Source organism: Pogoniulus pusillus, chromosome 3 (assembly GCF_015220805.1).
Source record: "Pogoniulus pusillus isolate bPogPus1 chromosome 3, bPogPus1.pri, whole genome shotgun sequence".
In the NCBI taxonomy this organism is placed as follows: domain Eukaryota; kingdom Metazoa; phylum Chordata; class Aves; order Piciformes; family Lybiidae; genus Pogoniulus; species Pogoniulus pusillus.
This window is the reverse complement of record NC_087266.1, coordinates 27,230,539-27,252,802: the sequence shown is the minus strand read 5'-3', so window position 1 is coordinate 27,252,802 and position 22,264 is coordinate 27,230,539. Positions and strand designations below refer to the sequence as shown.

Below are 22,264 nucleotides of genomic sequence, written 5' to 3'. Positions count from 1 at the left end.
CAGCAGTGCTCCCTTCCTAGTTGGCTCCTCCAACATTCGCATCAAGAAGTTATCATCAATGCACTGGAGGAACCTCCTGGACCATGGCTGGCTGAGTAACCCTTCCAGCAAATGTCTGGGTAGTTAAAATCCCCTATGAGAACCAGGGGCTGTGATTGCAAGGTTGCTGTTAGCTGCCTGTAGGCTTCATCACCTTCCTGATCCTGATCAGCAAGCCTATAATAGGCATTCACAACTGTATCACCTACGCTAGTCTGTCCCTTAATTTGCACCCACAAGCTCTCAAATCACCGCTCATACACCCCTGAACAGAACTCAAGATATTCCAGTTGCTCCATCACATAAAGAGCAACTCCAGCACCTTGCCTTGTTGACATGTCTTTCCTGAAAAGGACATAGCTATCCTTGACCATATTCCAGTCATGTGAGCTGTCCCACCGTGTCTCTGTAATTGGTCACCAGGTCATAACCTTGTAATTAAAGCTAAAGATAAAATAACCCCATAATTACAGATAAGGATAAAATTATAGGTAAAATTATTTGCTTCTCAGAAGCTTAAAAGAGTAATTACTATCTATGTGTACAGTAATGACATTAGACAGTCAGGCTGAACTCTTTAAGATTACTGTGATAGTTTGGAGATGAATCTCCTACAAATTAAAGAGAATTGGACTTTCAGCCATAATGCAGATAAATCTTCAATTAAATGTCATGAAATCAATTCTACCTGGTCATTTGCTTAGCCATAGGGTGGTCAAGTGGAAGGACCACAGTAAAGGAACCTTTTTGGACCACATTAGTAGTAGAACAGGATCCCTTCACAGCACACAACCTGCATGAGCAGAGTAGTGGTAGTCTAGCCAAAATAACAGCCAGTATCTTACACTTCTAGCCTGCAAATGAACTGTGGGAGAGGATGGCATTCAAATCCTCATTCAGGAAATATATATGCTGCCCAAAGGATCTGCTTCTGGTTGCAAAGGGAGCTCTGGAACCTCAAAGACACTGCTTGACAAGCTGATTTTGCCAGTGCATCACAAAAAATGGCTTCTAGAAGGTGAAAACACTACTACCATACACGAAAAATGTGACACCTCCCAGGTCACCGATTTGGGACACATTGGCTGATTACTGTCCTGAGAATGAGCTAGAGTCTCTCTTTACCTCTCCTCACAAGATCCTGCCTCAGCTACTGTGATGTTCTAACTCTCTTCTGACTGACAGGACTTGCATGGTAAAAAAAAAACCAACAACCAAATATTTGGAGATTTACTTCAAAAGTGCCAACAGTTGGTGCAGAATTTCATCCTCCAAATTCTTTTGGGAAGCAGGCCCTTTTAAAAATAATGTTTGTAAAAATAGTGACCAAACTCTAGCTCCCCTAACTTGCATTTAAAACACTGGTAGATGAAACTATCACATACATTGTTCTTAAGTCATTAAAAAAAAAAAGTGTACGATTTGTGCATCTGCATTCATATTCTCTCAAAATGGGAAAGACAGCATGGTGGAGGGTTGCACAGGCCCCAAATGGCCGTGTTTACAAATCTATTCATGCCCGGACATGTTGTCCCCCCGAAAGGTGTTACCTTGCCCAAATTTGGGGAAAACAAGTTAAGGGGGTGTGGTGGAGGGGCAGCAGCCCCAAAACTGAGGCTTCTCTATGCCTCTACATGCCTGGACATGTTCTTCTGCCAGGACTCACGAGGCAGCAAACAAATTGTGTAACACACACACGCCCAGCCCGTGTACCCCTGAGGTCCAGGCAGGTAATCCCCTATTGGGAGGGTCCAGGCATGTCTCTACTGCCTATTGGGGTAAGGTTTGGCTTACGGCCAACCTGATTGGTCATTTTAGATGTCCAACGAGCCACGAATCTCGGCCCAGAGTCTATAAAGAGGGGTGCACAGCAGCACCACGTGGTCAGATGGTCCAGACTGTTTACCAGTTCAGAAGCTTAAAGCATTCAGACTCAGCTCTGATCCACAGCAGCACCCTGCTGCCCTGACCTGCTTGCATGGCCTAGACACAGGATCAGGCCTTACTCACTTGCAAGCATTACAGAGGCTCAGACCTCATGCATCGATCTGAAGGCGCAGTTAAGCTGTCTGCGAGCCCTTTGAGAAGCAGAGCGCATGCACACCTGCACTCCATACATATATGGGGAGCTGAGAGCCCCCTGCTTAAGCTCAAGAGCAGCCATACATACTGGCTTGCTGCCTTGCAATTATCTATGGAGATCGTCTCCCTGCAGCACGGCATAGACTCTGCTTGCCAGCTATTCTGTAACTCTGGAAAGACCCAGAGCCCAACAGACCCTCAGACTGTCTGCAAACCTATGAACACAGCCTGCTAGCTGTGAGACCATGTCAGAAGCTACACGGACAAATCCTTCTCCTGCACCAGGGAAAACCTGCCAGCTGATCATCCCTGGACACAGCATCCAGAAGAAGCAACAGCTCCAAGGCAGAGACTACTTCACTCCAGGAGAGAAGGTTAGAGAAACCCTATTTACCCCAGAGACTGGGAACACTCATTTCCCTGCAAGCCGGGACAGATATCAGCTTCACCAAGACCCCAATACTGAGGCACACGCTGAGACAGAATCCTGGGAGGGGGATTAATGATTAATACCTAAGAGCAACACCTAAGTAAGCTTCAATTCCTTTGTAATATAAGTTATCTCTACCTTTAGAGCACACACAGTTTCAGCCCCTACTGGGCAGACATTAGAGTGGTTAAGAGGCATTAAGCCTAAGGGAATTTCTCTCTGTCTATAATTGTTGATAATTTGATATTTCCATTTAATAATCAATCCCTGTAAATATATCCCAAGCTGTTTTCATAAACATGCAAACGAACCCTGGATTTCATAGTGGTTGGGGGTGGTACAAATTTGTAAATATTAATTTTTAATAAATAATTTTATAAAAAATCAAAACCACCTCAAATTAATTTCTCACCTCCCCCTAACAGAGGAGGAATAGAGAAATCCCCTCCACAACAGGGGGACAAAGGAGCACAATAGGATTGGTGCCTTCGACTCTGGGTTGCCAGCTTGAAGGTTGAAGTAAACATGTTACGTAAGCTCACGCACCTAGGGTGGGAATCTGCCTGACCCCTCTCCATATTTGCGGACACGTGGATTTCACCTTATTTGGTATGTTTTGGCCTGCTGCCAGACCCTTATTGGACAGAACTGTGGCCAAGGACCATCAATTTCGGGGTCATACCTCATAAAAGGGACAATTCAGTGCTCCTGCCACCCCTCTCTCCTCTCCTCTCCTCTACCACCCATTGCTCCTAGCCACTTTGCCGCTTTTGGGGACCACCGCTGCTGCACGATTCCAGCCCATGGTGCCAGCCCAGGGAACTGACCAAGGCGCTCCTGGCCAGCCGTCGCCCCAGCCTGCTGTTCCCAGCTTGATCGTGCCCGTGGAAGCTCCAGACAGCGCGCCCCAATAGTCCCTGGACTGAACTATTCAAACTCATGAGGGTTAACAATGTGGCTTTGCCGCACATATTTGGGATCATCGGAACTGACTCCAGCCAGTGAGTAACTGAGCAAACTTGATTTAAGCCAGCATAGACTCTCGGTAATTTTACCAGTGGCACTTTCATGCTACAGACTCTCTACCTAAATCCTTTCAAACCTCTGCTAAATTCCCAATTTTGCTGTACATAGACATTCTGTAATATATTTTCCTAACCGCATACAAAGAACGTGTGTGGGGTAGCTGTATATAGTTTGGGGAAGGGGGGAATTCCTTGTCTATGTAATATTAAATTATTTAAACCCTTTTAAATTCAGCCTCATATTTCATTCCCCCAAAACCCAGACAAACCCCTTCACAACAGACAGTCCCCAAGTCCTCAGCTTAGAGCACATGAATGCTGCTGAAACTGGGCTGAGGTCATTGTGAACATACATATTCCAAATAATTTCAAATGCTTCTGCCAAAGGTTAGCAGAATACCAATTCACTTCAATTAGTTTGAGTGAAGGACTAGCAAAAAATCACATCTGGCACTTCAAAATTATTCTAGTTGAGCTTCTTGGCAACCTGGAAAAGAGAAAGACTATACTAACAGTGTTTGCAGATCTTGCTATACAATGGAGTATATTTTGGAGATGGATGGAATTGTTTCACAGGTAGGATTTGGCCTGCTACTCAAATAGTCCATTTCAACTGATTATGCCAAATGGCAAAGTTTTACCTTCAATTTGTTAACACATATGGGCAAGCAAATCAAATCAGACAAACAGCTCTTACACATGTCCTTAGTAATATTTGAAATAATAGTATCTGAAAGAAAACTATTTTCAATATCCAAAACAAAGAAAAAAATGGAAAATGTAAGTATGACAAAGCATGATGGAGGTAATTTGTAGTTAAAATATCCATGGAGTTTCAAAGAGTGAAATAATATAATTTTCCAACATTGTGATGGTTTGAGTTTTACCCACCCCCACACACTTTGGAAAATGACCCAGACTACAGTCAGTGGCTCTGGAAATTGAATGAAGCTTTCTATTTACAGCTTAGCACAATATACAAGCAGATATTTACAATATATACAGAAATACACAAGTTAAAAGGTAATACAGAAACACAACACCCCTCCCAGAAACCTGAGTCCCCAGGAGGGGCTCTCAACCACCTTTCCACCTTCCTCCCACCCTTCTACCTTACCCTAGATCTTGCCTTATATTTAAGGTAGTATGGAGGGTCAGCCAGGGGGGTTAGGAAGCAGATGGATTAGTCACACAGACGGCAGGTTAGGTTAGAGAGAGAGGTGCAACCCACAAAGCCCAGAGAGTGACTCTGCTGTCTATATTTATGTTCTTGTTCCTATACATCTCAGCAAGCCTATGAGTGAAGTAGACATCAGCATCATTTCCTTTTCACAGCCTCTAATCTAATTCTTCTCACCAAAACATTCTAGCTAGCTTCAAACTAGCACAAACATAAGACATGTTCCATCCAGTGTGGGCTCACTGTTTTTAAAAGGATTAATTTTTGGAAGATGTCAGTTTTGGCAAATAAGATAAAAAAGAGTCTATAACTGTGAATAATTAAACCACATTAAACAAATCTGCAGTTATGTAGCGTACAGTTAGAGATTACATTGTCTTTTCTTAGAAATACCCTCACTGAAGGGACATAAAGAAAGATAATACAGCAAAAACATTTTATTTACTCATTTTTGTAAGCTTGAACAAGTGAAATATCAAAACCACATATATATTTGAAATAATCAGTATAAAATCTTATAGCTAGAAATACTACAAAGAGGAATGGAATATAATGTCACTGTGGAAAGAATAATAGCAAAACCACAGTTCTGTCATTAGAAACAATTAGTTGGAATTTCCAATAACATTGTAGAACAGAAACAAGTATTCAATTAATACTTCTCAAAATGCAGTCCTACACCTGACATGAATGCCATATACTTTTGCCTAAAATAATATGCAAACGATATTTAATACACAGGCAGTTTAAGAAGAATTTATTATTGGTCTACCTGAACACTTACTGTTGCTATTTAAGAAATCAAAGAACATTGAAGAAGTATTAAAAACCTAAAGCCAGGATTTCACTAGGGTTTGGACAACACACACATACACACAAATTAAAATGACTTTCATTATATGAATCTTTCTATGCCAGAATCAGTAGCAGGTAAAATAACTGAAGGCCCTTGGTGGGTGCCAAGATGAAGGTGCCAGTCTCTTTTCAGTGGTGCCCAGTGATAGGACAATGAACAACAGGCACAGACTGGAAATCAGGAAGTTCTAGTTCAAGATGAGAAGAAACTTCTTTGGTGTCAGGGTCCTGGAACCCTCAAGCAGGCTGCCCAGAGAGATTGCTAAGTTTTCTTCTCTAGAGACTTCCAAGATCTGCCTGCATGCATTCCTGTGTGACCTGCCCTAGGTGATCCTGCTTTGGCAGGGAGGTTGAACTCAGTGATCTCCAGAGGTCCATTCCAACCCCTATAATCCTATGGTTCTATGATGTAATCAATAGAGGAAATTACTGTGTTAGTGCCAACAAGCATATCAAATTGGGTACATTTCTGGGTGAGATTGCCAAATATGATTAATAAAGATGGTTTGCATCGACATATGCTTCTGTAAAACAACAGACATATATTGGCACATCAATCTAATTAAGTGATTAGTGTTAGACAAAATCAATGTAACACATAATACTTAATTAAAAACCAGCTAAATGACAGATCTCCAAAAGTAACTATAAACAGGTACTCAGTATCCCTCGAGTAACTCATGAGGAATTCAGAGAGTTCTCTTCTTTTTCATAAGGAAGTTTTTCTGACGTGTTTGTGGCATCCAGTGCCAGGACTCTGCCATACCACTCCATGCCTCTGCAGTGCCCAGCTGGCTGGTGCAGCTCCAGTTGCTTAGATCCCTGCTGGGAGCTGGCACGGGCTGTTTGCTGAGACAGACATATATGACCAGCTAGTTCCCTTGGCCTGGTCTGGCATTCTGAGAGATGACTGCCTCTCTGACACAATGTGGAATGAGCTCTAAAAACACCCTTGACGCTGCTACCTTGGGGGATTGAGGCCCACATTTTAGAAAATGCTGTCCTCTGCTACTGCATAAATTTATGAGTGGTGTAAAGAAATACATAACAGCATTAATGATAAAATCTGAAGATGACACAAAATGCATAAAGTACTAAATAATGCAACAAAAAACAGTTTTTCTGCAGGGAAATTGACATCCTTTAGTAAGCCAAGACCATTTGAACATGCTTTTTGAGACAGCTGAATGGAAGGTCATTCATCAGGAACAAAGAATGTAGGTCACGTTTAGAAGATTGGAGACTGTGTCCTGGAAAGTGGTGACTCTGAAAAGGATTTAGGGGTCACAGTGGTTAGCCAACTAAAGAGAAGTTCCCAGAACAATGTTTCAAGGCAGTCTTACAGTCTGAGAGTGTTGGGTGGTGACATAACTGTATCCAGTTCTACTGTACACTTTTGTCAAAGGTTGATAAAAATTAGCAGTCTTCAGAAAAGCACTGTTGGAATACTGTTAGATCTGAAAAACTTGATCAGCAATAACAAAGATGAGAAGTCCAAGTTACTTCATCCGAAGTGGGATTAAGAAGTGACTGCATTGTGGTTTATAAAGATGTGTTACAGAGGGCTCAGGAAACACGCAGTATTCCAAAGGCTGTCCAACAAAGAAAGACAACTTCACGTTAGCAAAATAGTATACTCTTTTAACAGGACAACTATGCAACCGTTGAAACAATTTATGCGAGCTTTGTTTCTATTTAGAATTATGTTGTTTTAGAGGACAAACACAAGAAAAAGGTAGATGAGAAGCACTTTTAAAAGCGCTTCAAAAAGAAAAGCATAGCAAGTATGCATGACAAAGGCAAACGGACTTACGATCTTGTGTTGAACACAAAAATGTAAATGAACAACATAATGTGTTTTAAAATAGATTTTCCTATTGGGTTAATACTTTACTATTGGTTTATATAGTATTTTTTCTTTTCTCCTTTCCCCCCCCCCCCTTTTTTTTTTTATTAATATAACCAGAGCAAAGATCTTTCTTGAACATCTGTGAAATATTTTGCACACTTAGGCTACATGTAAATAATACATGTCAGAGAGATGTAAACACCAATGGGAGAAATAAATTATGTAGGTGAACACAGGCACTACAGTTAAAGTAATGAGCTGAAACATAAGAAAGTTCCATTAGCCAGAAAAAAATTCTTATAATTGGAAGAATTCCACCAAGGAGGTGTCTCCTTTGTGAAGCAGAAGCTCCGTTACCTGAGAAATTTAAAATGAACTGGACAAAACAACACTGAAGAACGTTAAAGAACAATCCTTTGTCACGACTACAACAGTCTTTTCCACCGCTAATCTTGACAACCTCCTGCTTTTTCTCATCATTTAATACTGCTATGAATATTTTATTTGATTGTTGACCTACAAAAGAAATGGTTTAAAGAACAACATTTTATTGCAAGGTTACCAGGATTCTTTCAAATTACTTCCCATTCTCTTCAGGCTTACTCATATCATTGTATCTGTTACGTCTAAATACAGACCAAGAGATTTTCAAAGGCAACAGACCAAGAAAGCAATATAGCAGGTGAAGTGGAGGTGTTCAGTATTTAGGAACCTCTACATGAAAACCGACAATCTTTACTAAAGTGCCTCAGCATCTCATTAACCATGGTGGGGATGATGGGGGAAGGGAATGGAGTGAGGGAGAATTTAGAGCCTTAGAACAAAATCCACAAATACTAAGCTAGGTGGTAGGAGCATGCTAAGGATGGAGTTGTACATTGAATTCTGAATCACTTTGGTGTTCAGGTATTTTAGCGCTATTATTCATTTGAGCAGAGTTTTCCTGAGGGTTTTGTGTGCTTGATTCTCTTTCAAAAACTAAGGAAACAAGTACAGCCAGAATACTTTTGTCTCTACTTTATACTTTAGTGATTAAAGAGGTACTCCACATCAGTGAAGACATGGCAACAATTAATTTTTTACCTTTAGGGAATCTCCTGTCTCCTATCTGTGGACAGAAAAGAAGAGGGGTGGTCTGTCCCCTTCTTTTGAGCCTCTTACAGTTTTTGTAGACTGAAGGCTTGGCTTGCCTTCAGACAGGTTAAGCCTCTTTCTTATTAAAGGTCTATCAGTGGGAGCAGCACATCCCAGGCTTAAGTCCATGCTCCACTGATTGTTTCTGGATTTATGGATATAAAATGCATAAATGGTCCATAATAAAGACACACAAAGCCATCTTTTGTCCTTCCCAACCAAGTGTCGTAACCATGAGGTTACAGACTAATTCCCTCTCTGATCTAATGCATTTTTAATTCTTTCAGAGTACAAAGTAGAAGAGCTTCAACAGAAGGGACAGTGTTTTCTTCCCTTCCACGTCCCTCTGGACTGTGGGCTGTTTACTCGACAAGGAGAGATGTGAAGTCTTTGTTGCACAAAGAAAAGCAAACCAGGTGCCTCCCCTTCAGAATGTTTTAATCACTGAGATTACCAAGCCATTGAGATGAAACCATGAGTTGTGCCTGAAATTTTGTGTGGAGGTTGACTTAAAAAATGTGCTCCAATATCTGAGGGGCTAAGGCACAAAACAAGCAAGTTAGATGAAACCTGAGATGCCTTTTGGCAGATATATCTTCTGGGAATTTTAAGCACAAAACCTGTAGCACCTATGGAGGTTAGTCACTTCCAAGGTCAGCTGTAACAGCGATGTGCTTAAGCTTGGCTTCAGTTTTAGTATCTAAATTCCACGTCGATCACACCTTTGATGCCCTGGCCGTGTCTGGGCTCTCTGGGGGGTGGGTGGGCTTTCAGTACTTCAGGTCCAGACAGACCTCTTAGAAATACCAAGAAAGACATCTGGTAAAGAAACACCAAACTTCTAGAGGCGTTTTTCGGGACGCCAGACCAGAGCCTTGAAGGGCAGGCAGTTGCCTTCCATCGTACCCCTATCGGGTACGTGTGACGGGCCGAAGCATCCTGGGGCAGCGGGCGGCCGCGGGCACGCAGAGTCCCACGGTGTGACCAGCAATTACCTCAGAAGGAGCCCACTGCGAGTGCAACCAACGGCTCAGCGCAATCTACCCACCGCACCCCCAATCCTGGGGCTGGCGGGGTGTGCAGGCAGGCAGGTAGCGAACTCCCCTCGCACCCACTGCCCCGCGGGAAGGGCTCTGCCGCCGGCGACTCTGGCGGTCACCCCGCGGCGCCGACGGAAGAGTGAGACCGCAAAGGGAGACACTGAAAGAGGGAGAGCGGCGGTGGCGGCGCCGCCCTCTGGAGAGAGTGCCAGAGAGAGGCTGGTGTGAAGAGCCGCATTTCAATGAGGGCCGGGCTAATGCAAATCACTGCAATCGGCAGCAGCTGAAGAAAGGCGAAGCAGCTGCAGCCTGGGCTCCCCAGCAGCGCGCTCCAGCCAGGGGAGGCGTAACAAAGGCATCGGAGCCGCTTTCTGCGGCAACTACTGCGAGTAAAGCCGGGTGGTCGCCGGGGGGGGAGGGGGGAAGCCTTTACTCTTTGGCCGATTCCCATTTCGAGTTGTCGTCTTCCCTCCGCGCCCGCCGGGAAGTCTGAAGAAGAAGGTGCTCGCCAGGCTGCGGAGAACAGGTAAGCCCTCACACCACGATCATCCCTCCCCGACTCCTGCGCTGGGGCTGCAGCGTTTTCGGGGCGCGGCCGCTGGGCGTTTGCCGCGGCGCGGTGCACCTGTGCCCATTGTGTGGGGCGGCGGCCTCTGCCGAGCGCCGCAACGCCTTCCCCGGGAGGCTCCGCCGGCCTCAGGCGGCGTATGCCGATGCCTGTGCCCGGCTACTGTCGGGCGCCGCCGTCGTCTGTCCCTGCAGCGGGCTGCCTCCGCGGAGCAGCTGGCCGTTCCCTGACAGCCCCGGGAAGCGGAGTAGGTGCTTCTCCCCTGCTCCCGGAGGCGAGCACGTCTCGGTTTTGTCGCCGTGCGGTTCACGCTGCGCTGCCAAGCTTGCAGCGGGGCTCAGGTGTTGGATTCCACCTCCAGCCACATCCATACGAACACGTTTCATCCACCTCAGCAGAATAAACGTGGGTTTTTTTTGCCTGAAGCTGCTGCAGCATGTACCCGCGTTTCCCCCTCCTTAATGACTTGGTAGTCACACTGCTGCTTAGTGCCTGAATGATCATCGCTGTGTTCCAGTCACATCGCTGCGTGGTGGTTTTCTAAATCAGAATACATGATTGTTTTATGTAATTGCTCTCCACACCTGCATTGTAAGTAATTCTTTCCGCAGATGTGTAGAGTGTGAAGTGCTAGGGATGGTGGCTTTCCAGGGGTGTGTCCTTTCATTTTTCTGATATCCGTGTGTATCTGAATATGCGTTTATATATGCAGAGGCACACAGAAACATATGGTCAGATCAAATTATTTAGGATTTCTTTGTCTGCTGTGACCTTGCGGATTGAACACGTTTTACTGTAAGTATCAGGACTGTGGTGTTCAAAGGGAGCTCTCTTCTAAGGGGCGTAATTGGGAATTACAGCCATTATTGATTAAAGCATAAGTGTTCGGAAGAAAGGGCAGTGACTCACTTCTTCCTCCCCCAGCCAAAATCGCTAAAGATTAAAATACCTTTAAAAATATATCTTCATGCAAACTGACCTTTTTTTTTTTTTTTTGGTATGTGTTTGGGATAGTTTGAGCAAATGAAACAGCAGACCTAAAGAAAAAGAATTTTTTTTTTTTTGGCATAGGCATTGCTTTTGAGATGATTTCTGAATTGTGAATTCTGAGATTGCTTGAATAGCATGTGCCTATTGAAATTAAAAACGAAGTGAAACTTCTAGAATAACTATTTTAGTTTTCAACATGGAAACATTAGTGTAGTCTTCAAGCTAAACTGACCATCGAGTGATGTTTTGCATTTAACCAAAAGAGAAGTGTCACTGAAATTTCATAGCAAATGTTCTGGCTCTTTTCACTGGAGTATATGTGGGGATGTATATTGAGGAGGATTAGCCTTTTTCTTTTACATGTGTATATACACACGTATACTGTGCTATATATGTTAGATAGCCTTAAGGTGTTTGCAAAGAAAAATCTTGCATATATATATATATAATTTATATAAACACATGCTCCTGTGCCAATATAACAAAATAAGTTGTGAGCTGTAACCAAACCAAGGTAACTAATTTCCACCAAGACCCCAGACTTGTGCTTGTTGACCCTTAGGTGCATGTTCTGCTCCATGAACTGCTCTGAGAAGTTGCTGAGCGCAGCTCTCTGCAGCTTTGCAGCATTGGGGTCCAACTGTTTAATCACTGGTTTAACCCAAACTTCTGTAAGATAAAGAGCACAAGTAAGGCTTTCTGTATTTCCTGCTACAATATTACAGTTGGTCTGAATATATTTTTTTTCTTTTTTTTTCCTTACTGGTTGTACAGTTATGAGTAGTTGAAACTAAGCACATGCTTGCTATTTTTTCCTTTTTATTGGAAATCAATAAAAGAGACCATTTCTAAATAAGGTCTGTGTATCACTTCTATAATAAACTTACTGTGCTTTACTCTTCCATAGACAACTGCAAATGTAGGTGGCAACTAAATAAAAAGTGTGTTTTCAACCTAATGCTCTTTGGAACATTTGATTTTTTTTTTCTTTTTTATTTTCCTTTTTTTTTGTGTGCAGTATGTGGTATTTTGTCTTGTGTTGGTCATTTAAAGGAATGGAAGTATTCACCTTCATGATTTCATTTCACAACATGTGAACTTCTAGTTATGTGAACTATATTGAACAGCTGTTCACTTGTCAGAGCTGCTGGATTTTTGTTGCTGTCAAACACACAAATTGCAAAATTGCCCATAGATGCTGAGTTCATCGCTCATTCAGTGATAGTGTTGTAGGCAAAAGAAGCAGCCAGACTTAATGAATTTGACTATTAGACCTAGGATATTAATATTGCATCTTGCAAGTGTTACAGAGCACTGAAGTAGTGTGCTAGTTTGAGCCTAGCTGGGATATTTTAGTGAGAGGAATTAGATTATAGGCTGTGAAAAGAAAACAATAGTGATGTCTACTTCACTTATAGGCTTGCTGAGGTGTGTAAAACCAAGAACACAAACACAGATAACAGAGTTGCTCTCTGGTTTTGGCTGCCTCCCTTCTCTCTCTCTAACCTGCCATCTGTGTAACTAATCCTTTTGCTTCCTAACCCCCCTGGCAGATTCTCCAAACTAACCTTGAACGTAAGGCAAAATCTGGGATACGGTAGAGAGGTGGAAAGGAGGTGGAAGGGTGGTTGGGAGCTCCTCCTGGGGACTGGGGTTTCTGGAAGGGGTACTGTGTTTCTGTATTACCTTTTCAACTTGTATATTTCTGTATATAACTCTATATATTGTGAATACTTGCTTGTATATTCTGCTAAGCTGTAAATACAAGGCTTCATTCAGTTTCCAGCTCAGCTGAGTCTAGTCTGGGTGATTTTCTTAAGTGTGGGGGGTGGGTAACAGCCAAACCATCACAAGTACCTTGCTCATTGAAAGACTACTAATTTCCTGTGTCACTCTAATCTTTTTTTAATTTCATGATACTTGAGCACTTTATTCAGAGTATGCAAAGTGTTTGCACAAGGATGGCTGAAGTAGTTCACTACAAAGCTTAGATTGTAGGGAAACCAATAGTTGGAATACGCAGAAACTTTTGGACAGTGGGGCTTGAACCACTAAGTAGTAGTCCTGATTCACAATGCCAGCCTGCAACATGTATTTCTCTGATGAGTTCTTAATTGCTTACTTATTTCAGAAAGGCAGCTAGTCACCAATGATACCTCTTGAGATCATGGTTGGAACAAACACTATAGTGGGAATGAGTTGTCTAGAAGGTAGACTGGACTCAAATAGCACTTGAATATAACATGAGAAAAAGTAGAAAGTTGATGCGTCTGTTCTTTTTTTCCCAGTGGCTCAACTTTGTCACCTCATTGTCAGAGTTGTTACTGAATTTGAGCTTTTTAATGTTTGATATTGTTAGCAGTTGGTTTCATGAGTGACATTTCTGTGGTGTATAAAAGCTTAACTCATAAACTAGGTTTTGTGACATGACGAGGGCTAGCTGTAAAATAAACCTGTGAATGTAGTAGCATGGTTCCATTCAGTCCTTTTTCTCAACCTGGAAAGTAATCCTTTTTAAGTGGCATGTATAGAATGTGGAGTCTCAAAGTAAACTCCCTTAAAATATGTAAGTTGCTTAAACTTTTTGTCTTGTGTATCCCATAGGTTGATCTTCAGAGATGTCTTTTGGGAGAGATATGGAGCTGGAACATTTTGATGAGCGTGATAAAGCACAGCGATATGGCAGAGGGTCCCGGGTAAATGGTTTGCCCAGCCCTACCCACAGTGCCCACTGCAGCTTTTACCGAACCCGTACTCTACAGACCCTGAGTTCTGAGAAGAAAGCCAAGAAAGTTCGTTTTTATCGTAATGGAGACCGGTATTTCAAAGGGATTGTCTATGCCATTTCTCCTGACCGCTTTAGATCTTTTGAAGCTCTCCTGGCTGATCTGACCCGAACTCTCTCTGACAATGTGAATCTGCCCCAGGGAGTGAGAACAATCTACACGATCGATGGTTCAAAGAAGATTTCCTCCTTGGACCAGCTAGTAGAAGGTCAGCAGTAAGATTTGAAAGTGTAAAGTTGTGTTTGTGTCATTTTTTGTCTAATCTGTTAAGTCTTCTGCAAATTTGTAATGGTATTATTTTTCTACTGATGAAGAAAGGATCTTCAATGGTATAGCTAGAATTGTGAACATCTTAAATTGCATCATGAAATGCTCTTACTTTGCTACTTATTTCCCTCTCATTAAAAGTGTCTGACCTTTCCTTTTTCTGTTCACCTAGTGTTGATAGTCCTAGATCTTGAAGATCACATCTGCTTCTTTGGACTTGCATATTTAAAATGCCTGTCATTTAAACTTGACAAGGTCACAGAATCACAGAATTATTGGGGCTGGAATAGATCTCTGAGATCATCAAGTCCAGCTTATAACCCAACACCACCACATGGACTAGACCATGTCACTAAGTGCCACATCGAATGTTCCCTTAAACACCTCCAGATATGGTGACTCCACCACTTCCCTGTGCAGTCCATTCTAGTGTCTAATTACTCTTTCCGTGAGAAAGTACTTCTTGACATCCAACCTAAACCTCCTCTGGTGTAGTTTCATCCATCTTGTCACATGTTGCCAGGGAGAAGAGCCCAACCCCCACCTTTCTACAACTTTCCTTTGAGTAGTTGTAGAGTGTGATGAGGTTCCCCCTGAGTCTTCTCTTTAACAGACTAAACAACCCCAGCTTCTTCAGACTCTCCTTGTAAGACATTCCCTTCAGTCCCTTCACCAGTCTTGATGCTGTCCTCTGGACCTGCTGGTCTATGGACCTTATGAAACCTATGTTAAATTCAGTTCTTGATGGATGTGGAGTTTTGTGGGGTTTGGTGTTGGGTTTTTTGTTTGTTTGTTTTGGATTTGTTTTGTTTGCTTTTTGTTAAATCTGTACTTAGTGAGGAGCTCCAACTCTTCCCTACAAGTAGATATGTCTTAAGTGAAATACCTCTTACGGCATTGTGTAAATGTAGGCAACGTGTTAAAAGAGCAGTGTTGTAGGTATGGTTCAGCTGGGGCATACTGTAGAATCTTCTTTGTTTTCTGCAGTCTATTATTGGCTTGTACCTGCAGTGTACTTATGATTTGGTCAGTATCGATGCATCTTGGTTACTGTCAGACATCAGAGATGCCAGTTACTAATTTGCCCATTGGCATTGAATTTATCAGTCTTTCAGTGATAGTTTTGTTGGCAAATAAGCTGACAACCTTAATCAGCTTGAATATTAGGCCTAGGTTATTAACAAGATGGTTAACAAGTTTTGCAAATTGCTAAAGAAGCTTTTCCAACGTAGAGTGGTTTTCTTTTTGTGTGTAAGCAATAGCTCCTAGTAAAAAGCATCAGAATGCATAGGATATCAAAGCATTAACTAGCATAGGGACATAACCAAGGTTATTTTTAGTCTGTAAGGTCTAAATGCAGGTTCTTGACTGTGCTCACAGAAAATAAATGTGGAACAATATTTTTTCATCATTGCTTCTGTCATGTCTCTGGCCACACTATGACATGGACAAACCTGTAAAACTTGGATCTATAATCACTGGACAGCCAATTTAGAGTTCTAACAGAGACTGCTAAATTTTTAATGATTTTTTTTTTAACACCGAGGGAGAGAACTTGCAGTATCAGGATGAGAGAATTGGAAGGTGCCTAATGTGGAGAGAGAAGTAGTAAAGGCCAATGACAAAAGAGGTTCCTGAAAGAGTAGCACATCTTTGCATAGCAGGTGCTCAGCCACCATCAAATTGTCTACTTCAGGTATCATAGCAGAGGAAGCTCTTTAGGCAGAAGTTTTGAGAAGAACATATTCTTGAAAATCATCTTTGCTTTAAAAGGAGATTAGGAGATAACAGGAAGATGCTTAAGAAAGAAACGTGAAGTGGTGGGATTGAAGTAAGGGGTTTGAGGGTGAGGAACATAGGTTTAGTGAAATGGAAAGGAAACTGATCAATGTAATGAATTCCAGGACAGAGTTAGAACTATATTTGTCAGGACAGTATTTAATTGGTGGAGAAAATCAATTTCTGGGAGGAAATACCAATATTAATCAACATCTGTTTAACAGTGTTTGTGCATTTTGTTCTCAGTAGTGGTATAAATAGTTGTGCTTATTTGGTTATGTTCATCATGAAGTGAGTACCACTGATGTTAGTGTTGATTTTCACAGTCTTTTGTTGCCAGCCAGAATCTGCTTTTGAAAAGAAAGAAATAAATTCAACAACCTAAAAGACTGGTTTATTTTGGCATCCCAGAGAAGTAAATCATTAAGTCAAAATAAGTGACTGTACAAGAGCATAAGTTTATTTTAAAGAAGGGCTTTGTGGCTTCTTTTAGTTCTGTGGGACTTTATTCCTTACATTTTCAATGAACACATCATCCCTTCCCATGTAAGGTTCAAGTTGGACAGTGTTATTTTCTTGTGCCCATAGGAAGTTTCATTTAAACATGAGGAGGAATTTTTTTCACTGTGAGGGTGACAGAACACTGGGACAGGCTTTCCAGATTGTGTAGTCCCCCTTTCTAGAGATGTTCAGAACCCACCTGGATGTGTTCTTGTGTGATCTGGTGTAAGTAATCCTGATTTGATGGGGCTGGACTAGATGGTCTCTTGAGGTCCCTCCCAGCCTCTGACATTTTGTGATTCTGTGGAATTTACCGAAGTCAGTCTTTGTGTGCAAGCAGAGAGCTACATCTTTTTTCCACCTGAGAAATGGCTTCTGTCTATTTGTATAAAACTGCAAGGTGGTTATTTTTTTTTCTGTTTCCCTCGTAGTGTTTCACTGTAGAGTACAGATTCATATATTATTAGCTCAGTGGTGGTTTTTATGTAAGCTCCTTCCACTCTTTACTGGACAAATTTATTGGAGTTTGGCTGGTCTGGTACAACATTAATTAGCTTGGAGCTGTGCTTTGTGTTTAAATAGCTGGAAAATCACTTGATTTTTGCCTCTTGCCAAATGACATTTGTGCTCAAACTACTGAAATACAAAGCATTGCTTTGTTCCCTTACTGTATGCATTCATTTAACTAAACTCTTACACATTTAGATGAATTTTTTTTTTTTTTTTGGTAGGGAAGGCATTGATCATAGTGATTGTGTTGAAAGTTAATGAGTAAAGCCTTGATTTGGTGATTTTTTTTTAACCTGCCTTTATGAGGAAGTTACTGGACTCTTTGCTTCCGATATGGTATGTGAGGGTGAAGAAGCAACTTGTGGGAAGCAAGACAGCAGCCACCTTTTTTCATCTCAGAGCTAAATGCATAGAACTGCATGAAAGGTGGTTCCAAAGGAAAGGGATTAAGTTTGGTGCTGCATATAATTCATATCTGGTGTGGCCATACGCTGGTGCTGTAGCTTATTTTGAGGTATGTGAACACATCTTCCTTTCATTTGAAACTAATGGCATCCCTAGTTTGGTGTGGGTTTGTATGTTTGGTCTTTTGGGTGTTTTTGTTTTCTGGGTTTTTTGGTTGGTTTTTTTTTTTTTAAGATGTGGTATATGACATTTGTTGGAATTTGATGACAAAGGATGTGTACTGTTGTAAAAAGTTTCACACTAACTTCTGTTGCTTTGGATGAAGGAAGCAATGCATTAGACTCAGGTCACCATCTTTTTGTCACACCTAAAGTTCAGGACCTTTTTGTCTTTAAAGAACAGTTTCCAAATGGGACATTATTCCCTAGGTATTACATGTAATCAGAACATGTATTAAAAGTAAAGGTGAAGTTGCTCTTAAGGTTAAACTATCTGTAAACAAGGTCTCAGGAAAGGACTAAATGCCTTTTGTATTTCTAAAAATGTGTCATCTTCAAAGCTGAAGGCAGAGGTGAATTAATGATCCTCAAGGCCCAGATGACCATTGAGCAGTGTAACAAGAACAGTAAAGACCAGAAGAGCAGGATAACTCTGAAACAAAGGGTATTTACAGCTTTTACTCTTGGAGTCCTGCTATGTAGAACAAAGACCACATAATCAATTCATAGCTAGAACTGCATTTCTTTCTCATTAATTTTTATTATAATACTACCTTAGAGTCTTGGGTATGAACCAGAATCAATTGTTTTAGGTTTCCGTAAAAACCTACCACAAAAGATGAACCCTGCAGCAGAGAACTGGCAAAGATAAACCCAAACCCCCAAACCACAAGGCTAAGAGACCACTAGGAAACAATATTGCTGTGTTGCCAGTATTGAGTGCACTATCAAAGTGTTGTAAAGACCTGTGTGAATGTGTGCATATTTTCTGATGGAAAAAAAATGTTTCAAAGAAACATCTGAAATACAAAGGAAAAAGTCCATCGGGTATTATCTTTGAGGGGCAATCCTCATTGAAGAAGCAGTTGGAAAGAACAGAAATTTACTATCTGTTTAAAAATCTGGTAATGGCTGTAACTAGCTGCTAAGTCCTGGGAGTTGTGACACTCATTGCAGTGGCAGAGGAGATGGTGAGTCACACAGGGACTAAAGGTCTTTGCAAGTGGAGGCCCTCAGTTTATTACAGGAGAGAAGCTGCCTGTCAGTGGAGGGTTGGAAAGGCACTGTTTCACAGTATCAACAAGGTGGGAAAAGACCTCACAGATCATCAAGTCCAACCCTTTCCATTCTAGAAGTGATGGGGCATGATGGAGTTCCAACCTTTTTCATATGTGGGTCTTGCTATTCCCACTGTCACCTCGTTCCTCAGCTTTTTCCTCTCCTGCCAGCTACTGCTTCTGTCTCCTTATTTCTGCCACCTGCTCCAGTGATCCTGGCAAGAAGTCCACCCAGACCAGACTGTAGAAACTGATTGACATGGTCTTTGAAACACTGAATCACAGAACTGTCAAGGCTGGAAGGGACCTCAAAGATTGTCCAGTTCCAAGTCCCCTGCCACGAGCAGGGACACTTCACACGAGATCAGGTTGCTCAGAGCTCCATCCAGCCTGGCCATAAAGACCTCCAGAGATGAGGCTTCCATGAACACAGCTGGCTTCTCTGGGGCCAGTGGTCTTCTTTCTAAGTTATGCCTACTGCAGCAGCTGGGAATTGATAGGTTAGAAAGGTTCATATGCATATATAATATGCTATCAAAATAATAATAAAATATCAGTTTAAATATTTGTAGTGCTGAATTTTTGTGGACAATTGTTTATGAGGTTGAATTTACTTTGGGTATTTACCATGGACTTGATCCAGGAGTATCAGTTAGTGAAACTTGGACTGGATCCTGTGACAGAAATGCCTGGAATCCTTATATTTAGTAAACAAGCAGCTGAATAATCCTGTTGCATGAAATGGTAGAGGGTTGATCTGGCACTGTTTATTTGATTATTTAATGTATTTGAGAGATTTTTATCCATTAGCCAGTTGATTCACGTTGTGTCTTCCCTAGCAGCTTCTCAGAAGGTCCCATAGTTTCTTGTTTTGGATGCTTTCCTGTTATTTTTTTTTAAAGTATGTACAATTGCTATCTTGCTGGTAGCAAGACTGAACGTTTGTGGAGAGACAGGAAGTAGTCTTTATTCTTTCACTTGTCTTTTGATGAGGAGAAAAGAGATTTTTTTTTTTTATCTGAGCTGAGCAGAATGAATGTAATACGAAAGAAGTCCTTTAAGAGATCTGAGGAGATCTGGTTTGAAGTTTCTGAAGCATCCAATTTGTAGGTGAACCTGGATGGATCAGGTTTATTTCCTACAGATGCTCCATCTCTTTTGCACTGTTGCATTTTTTCAGACACTGCAGAAAGTCAAGACAGCATAATGTAGTTTAAGTAGGTTATTGCTCTATTAAAGAACACATTTGGGAACTATCAGGTAGTAACTTATCTGGTTCAGGTCATCTGCCTTTTGCAATCTGCTCTGTTTGAGGGAGAGTTAGTTCCCTTGTCCTTTGTCCTGAGAGACTGCTCTTCTGCCTTTTAATGTACAAAACAAAAGGGTGGAAGTGAAAAAGGGCAGGTGTGCCTGCAGCACAGAGTTCTGTGGTTGCCAATCCCTTCCCTGTTTTCCTAATGTGTTTTTCATCCCAACCTTTGGGGAAATGGACCTCAGTGAACACTGAACATTGACACCACCGAAGTGTGCAAGTACTGTGGTTCCTTCACCTCTGTTGGTCTTGTGGATTAACTTTTCTTTTGTAGTACATACTCTTGTTACAAGGAATCAATGCTGTTTTCAATAAATTGCAGTCATGCTGCCCCCACAAAGAGGGGTTGGTTGTTCCCTGTCTGCTGGCAGGAGTCAAACAGATTCTCTGTTCTCAAGCATTCTGTATTCTTTCTCCAGGGTTTTCACCTAAGACCAGCTGGCTTCCTTATGAAGTCATTTTAGGCCAAGTTGCCTTTAGCTCAGAAAAGTAATGCAAATAATCCTTTTTAAGAGACAATGCCTTGTAGTGAGAACATTGGCAAACTGAAGGAAATTAACTAACTGTTAATACCAGTATGCCAAAGAGGGAATCAACACTTCCATCAGGAAATCACCACCACTTACAGGAAGTGATTCAGTATTTCCCTGGCAGGTGATCTGTACGGGGATATTTTTGAATTGTATTTTTAGTACATAAAGCAGGTAATGAAACTTTGTCCTGTCTTGTGAGAGCGTCCCTTCAGTGTTATGTGGCTCTAGTAGCTCAAGTGCAATGAATTTGAACAGGTGTGTAACTTCAGGTAGCAGGTTTTTATTTTTTTGTATATATATTTAACCTCCTAAAGCATTAACCATGTTTTTGGGATCCGTTCGTTTACAAGATTAGCTTCTCAAGGCTAAGATTTGTTTCAGTTGTTCCACATGGAATTTCCTGAAGTGTTGAGCACTTGCACAACTTAAATTGTAGGATTACTGGTTCAGAACTGGCAAACAAGGATTATGTATTTTACTGTTTTTTTTTCTTCCTTTATTGTTAAGGATTAAAGTGGTGTGTGCTTCATTTGCACTGTTGCTGTGAAGAGAGAGGAGTGCTGTCAGGAAAGGAATGCTTTCTACATTTTATAATGACTTTTTTCCTAGATGTCAGATATCCTCAAACAGCTGAGTGTCCCCCTTTTTCTGCTGGCTATTGATCTGTAATCAAGAGTCAAAATTTCATTAGTGGCAGCTGATTGCACTGTGAAGTGTTCACTCCTCTCTCTTGAGAAGCTGCAGTCAAATAGACATTTTAATTGGGCTGTCTTTTCTACGCTTTTGTTTCATCCAGCATCTCCAAAGCTTCCTTCAACATCCATACTATTGCAAATCTAGTGTGTGGAGAACGTTACCTTCTTTCTCCATCTGCCATTTAGTCACAGGTGATGTTTGTGGATTGTGTTTGTGCTTAGGCCTACACCCAGTGCTGATGGTGTATAGTGATTTTATCCTGTGGAGGTGTATTTTCCTGGTGCTTTGGAGCTGGGAAAAGAAACTTGCTGCTGGTATTGCCTGTCTGCACATCACAGCTTCTTCGGCTCTTCAGGTACAAGTCGTGGATGTGAAGCTATTGTCTGCAAGGCAGCTGTAGCCAGAGGTTACCAAAGAAGGAAAGGAAAAAAAACAAATGGTGTCATTAGGTAATAGTCTTGGTGAGGAAGCAATAATTAAGGCAGAAGGTGAGCCATGCCCCTTGTAAAACTTCTTTGCATTCTTCTTTACATAACTGAAAAAGAAGAATATGAAAATCTACAGGCTTATTGTCCTTTTCTTTGACATTTTCTCTGCATGCAAGCATTGTGCATGCTAAGAAGGATTAGGCTAGACATTGACATTTGTGGCTGCTGTCAGGGAATTTAAGCTTCTGTTTGAGTACTTAAAATTTGCTGAATGTTATGATAAAACAGGATTTACTGATCTTAAGATCAGATATAAGGTACTTTTATGATACAGGAGTTTTGTCCATTTAGTTTTTCTTACAGATCTGCCCTTGAGACCACTGTGAATAGGAACTGTAGTTCCTGGCTAACATCCCTGAAGGTTTATAAGTGCCAGCACTTTGCTTAAACTATAAGCAATCTTAAATAGCGTCATTATGGAAGAGGTACTTGTTTTCTTTATATAGCTACAATGGATAAAAGGTGGAGCTTACCTTTGTCACTTTTAAGGTTGTGCAAGAATTCCATCTTAGAATCTTT

General features: G+C 41.5%; 1 protein-coding gene and 1 long non-coding RNA gene across 4 annotated transcripts in view; one reads left to right on the top strand and one right to left on the bottom strand.

Annotated features, from left to right (window-relative positions):
- Positions 1 to 6,366: 6,366 nt before the first annotated feature.
- On the bottom strand, positions 6,367 to 9,929 carry LOC135191126 (uncharacterized). The gene is made up of 2 exons (XR_010308732.1): positions 9,590 to 9,929; positions 6,367 to 7,203 (listed from the first exon to the last, which is right to left on the bottom strand). It is a non-coding gene; the product is annotated as an uncharacterized LOC135191126 (long non-coding RNA).
- Positions 9,930 to 10,086: 157 nt separating this feature from the next.
- The window catches only part of DCLK1 (doublecortin like kinase 1), a 265,632-nt gene continuing 253,454 nt past the window's right edge, over positions 10,087 to 22,264 (top strand). For all 3 annotated transcript variants that reach the window (XM_064173100.1, XM_064173107.1, XM_064173125.1), the window contains exons 1-2: positions 10,087 to 10,160; positions 13,797 to 14,186. In XM_064173100.1, coding sequence (XP_064029170.1) covers positions 13,811 to 14,186 — 376 coding nt within the window. In that variant the 5' untranslated portion in view covers positions 10,087 to 10,160; positions 13,797 to 13,810. The remainder of the gene's footprint in view (positions 10,161 to 13,796; positions 14,187 to 22,264) is intronic.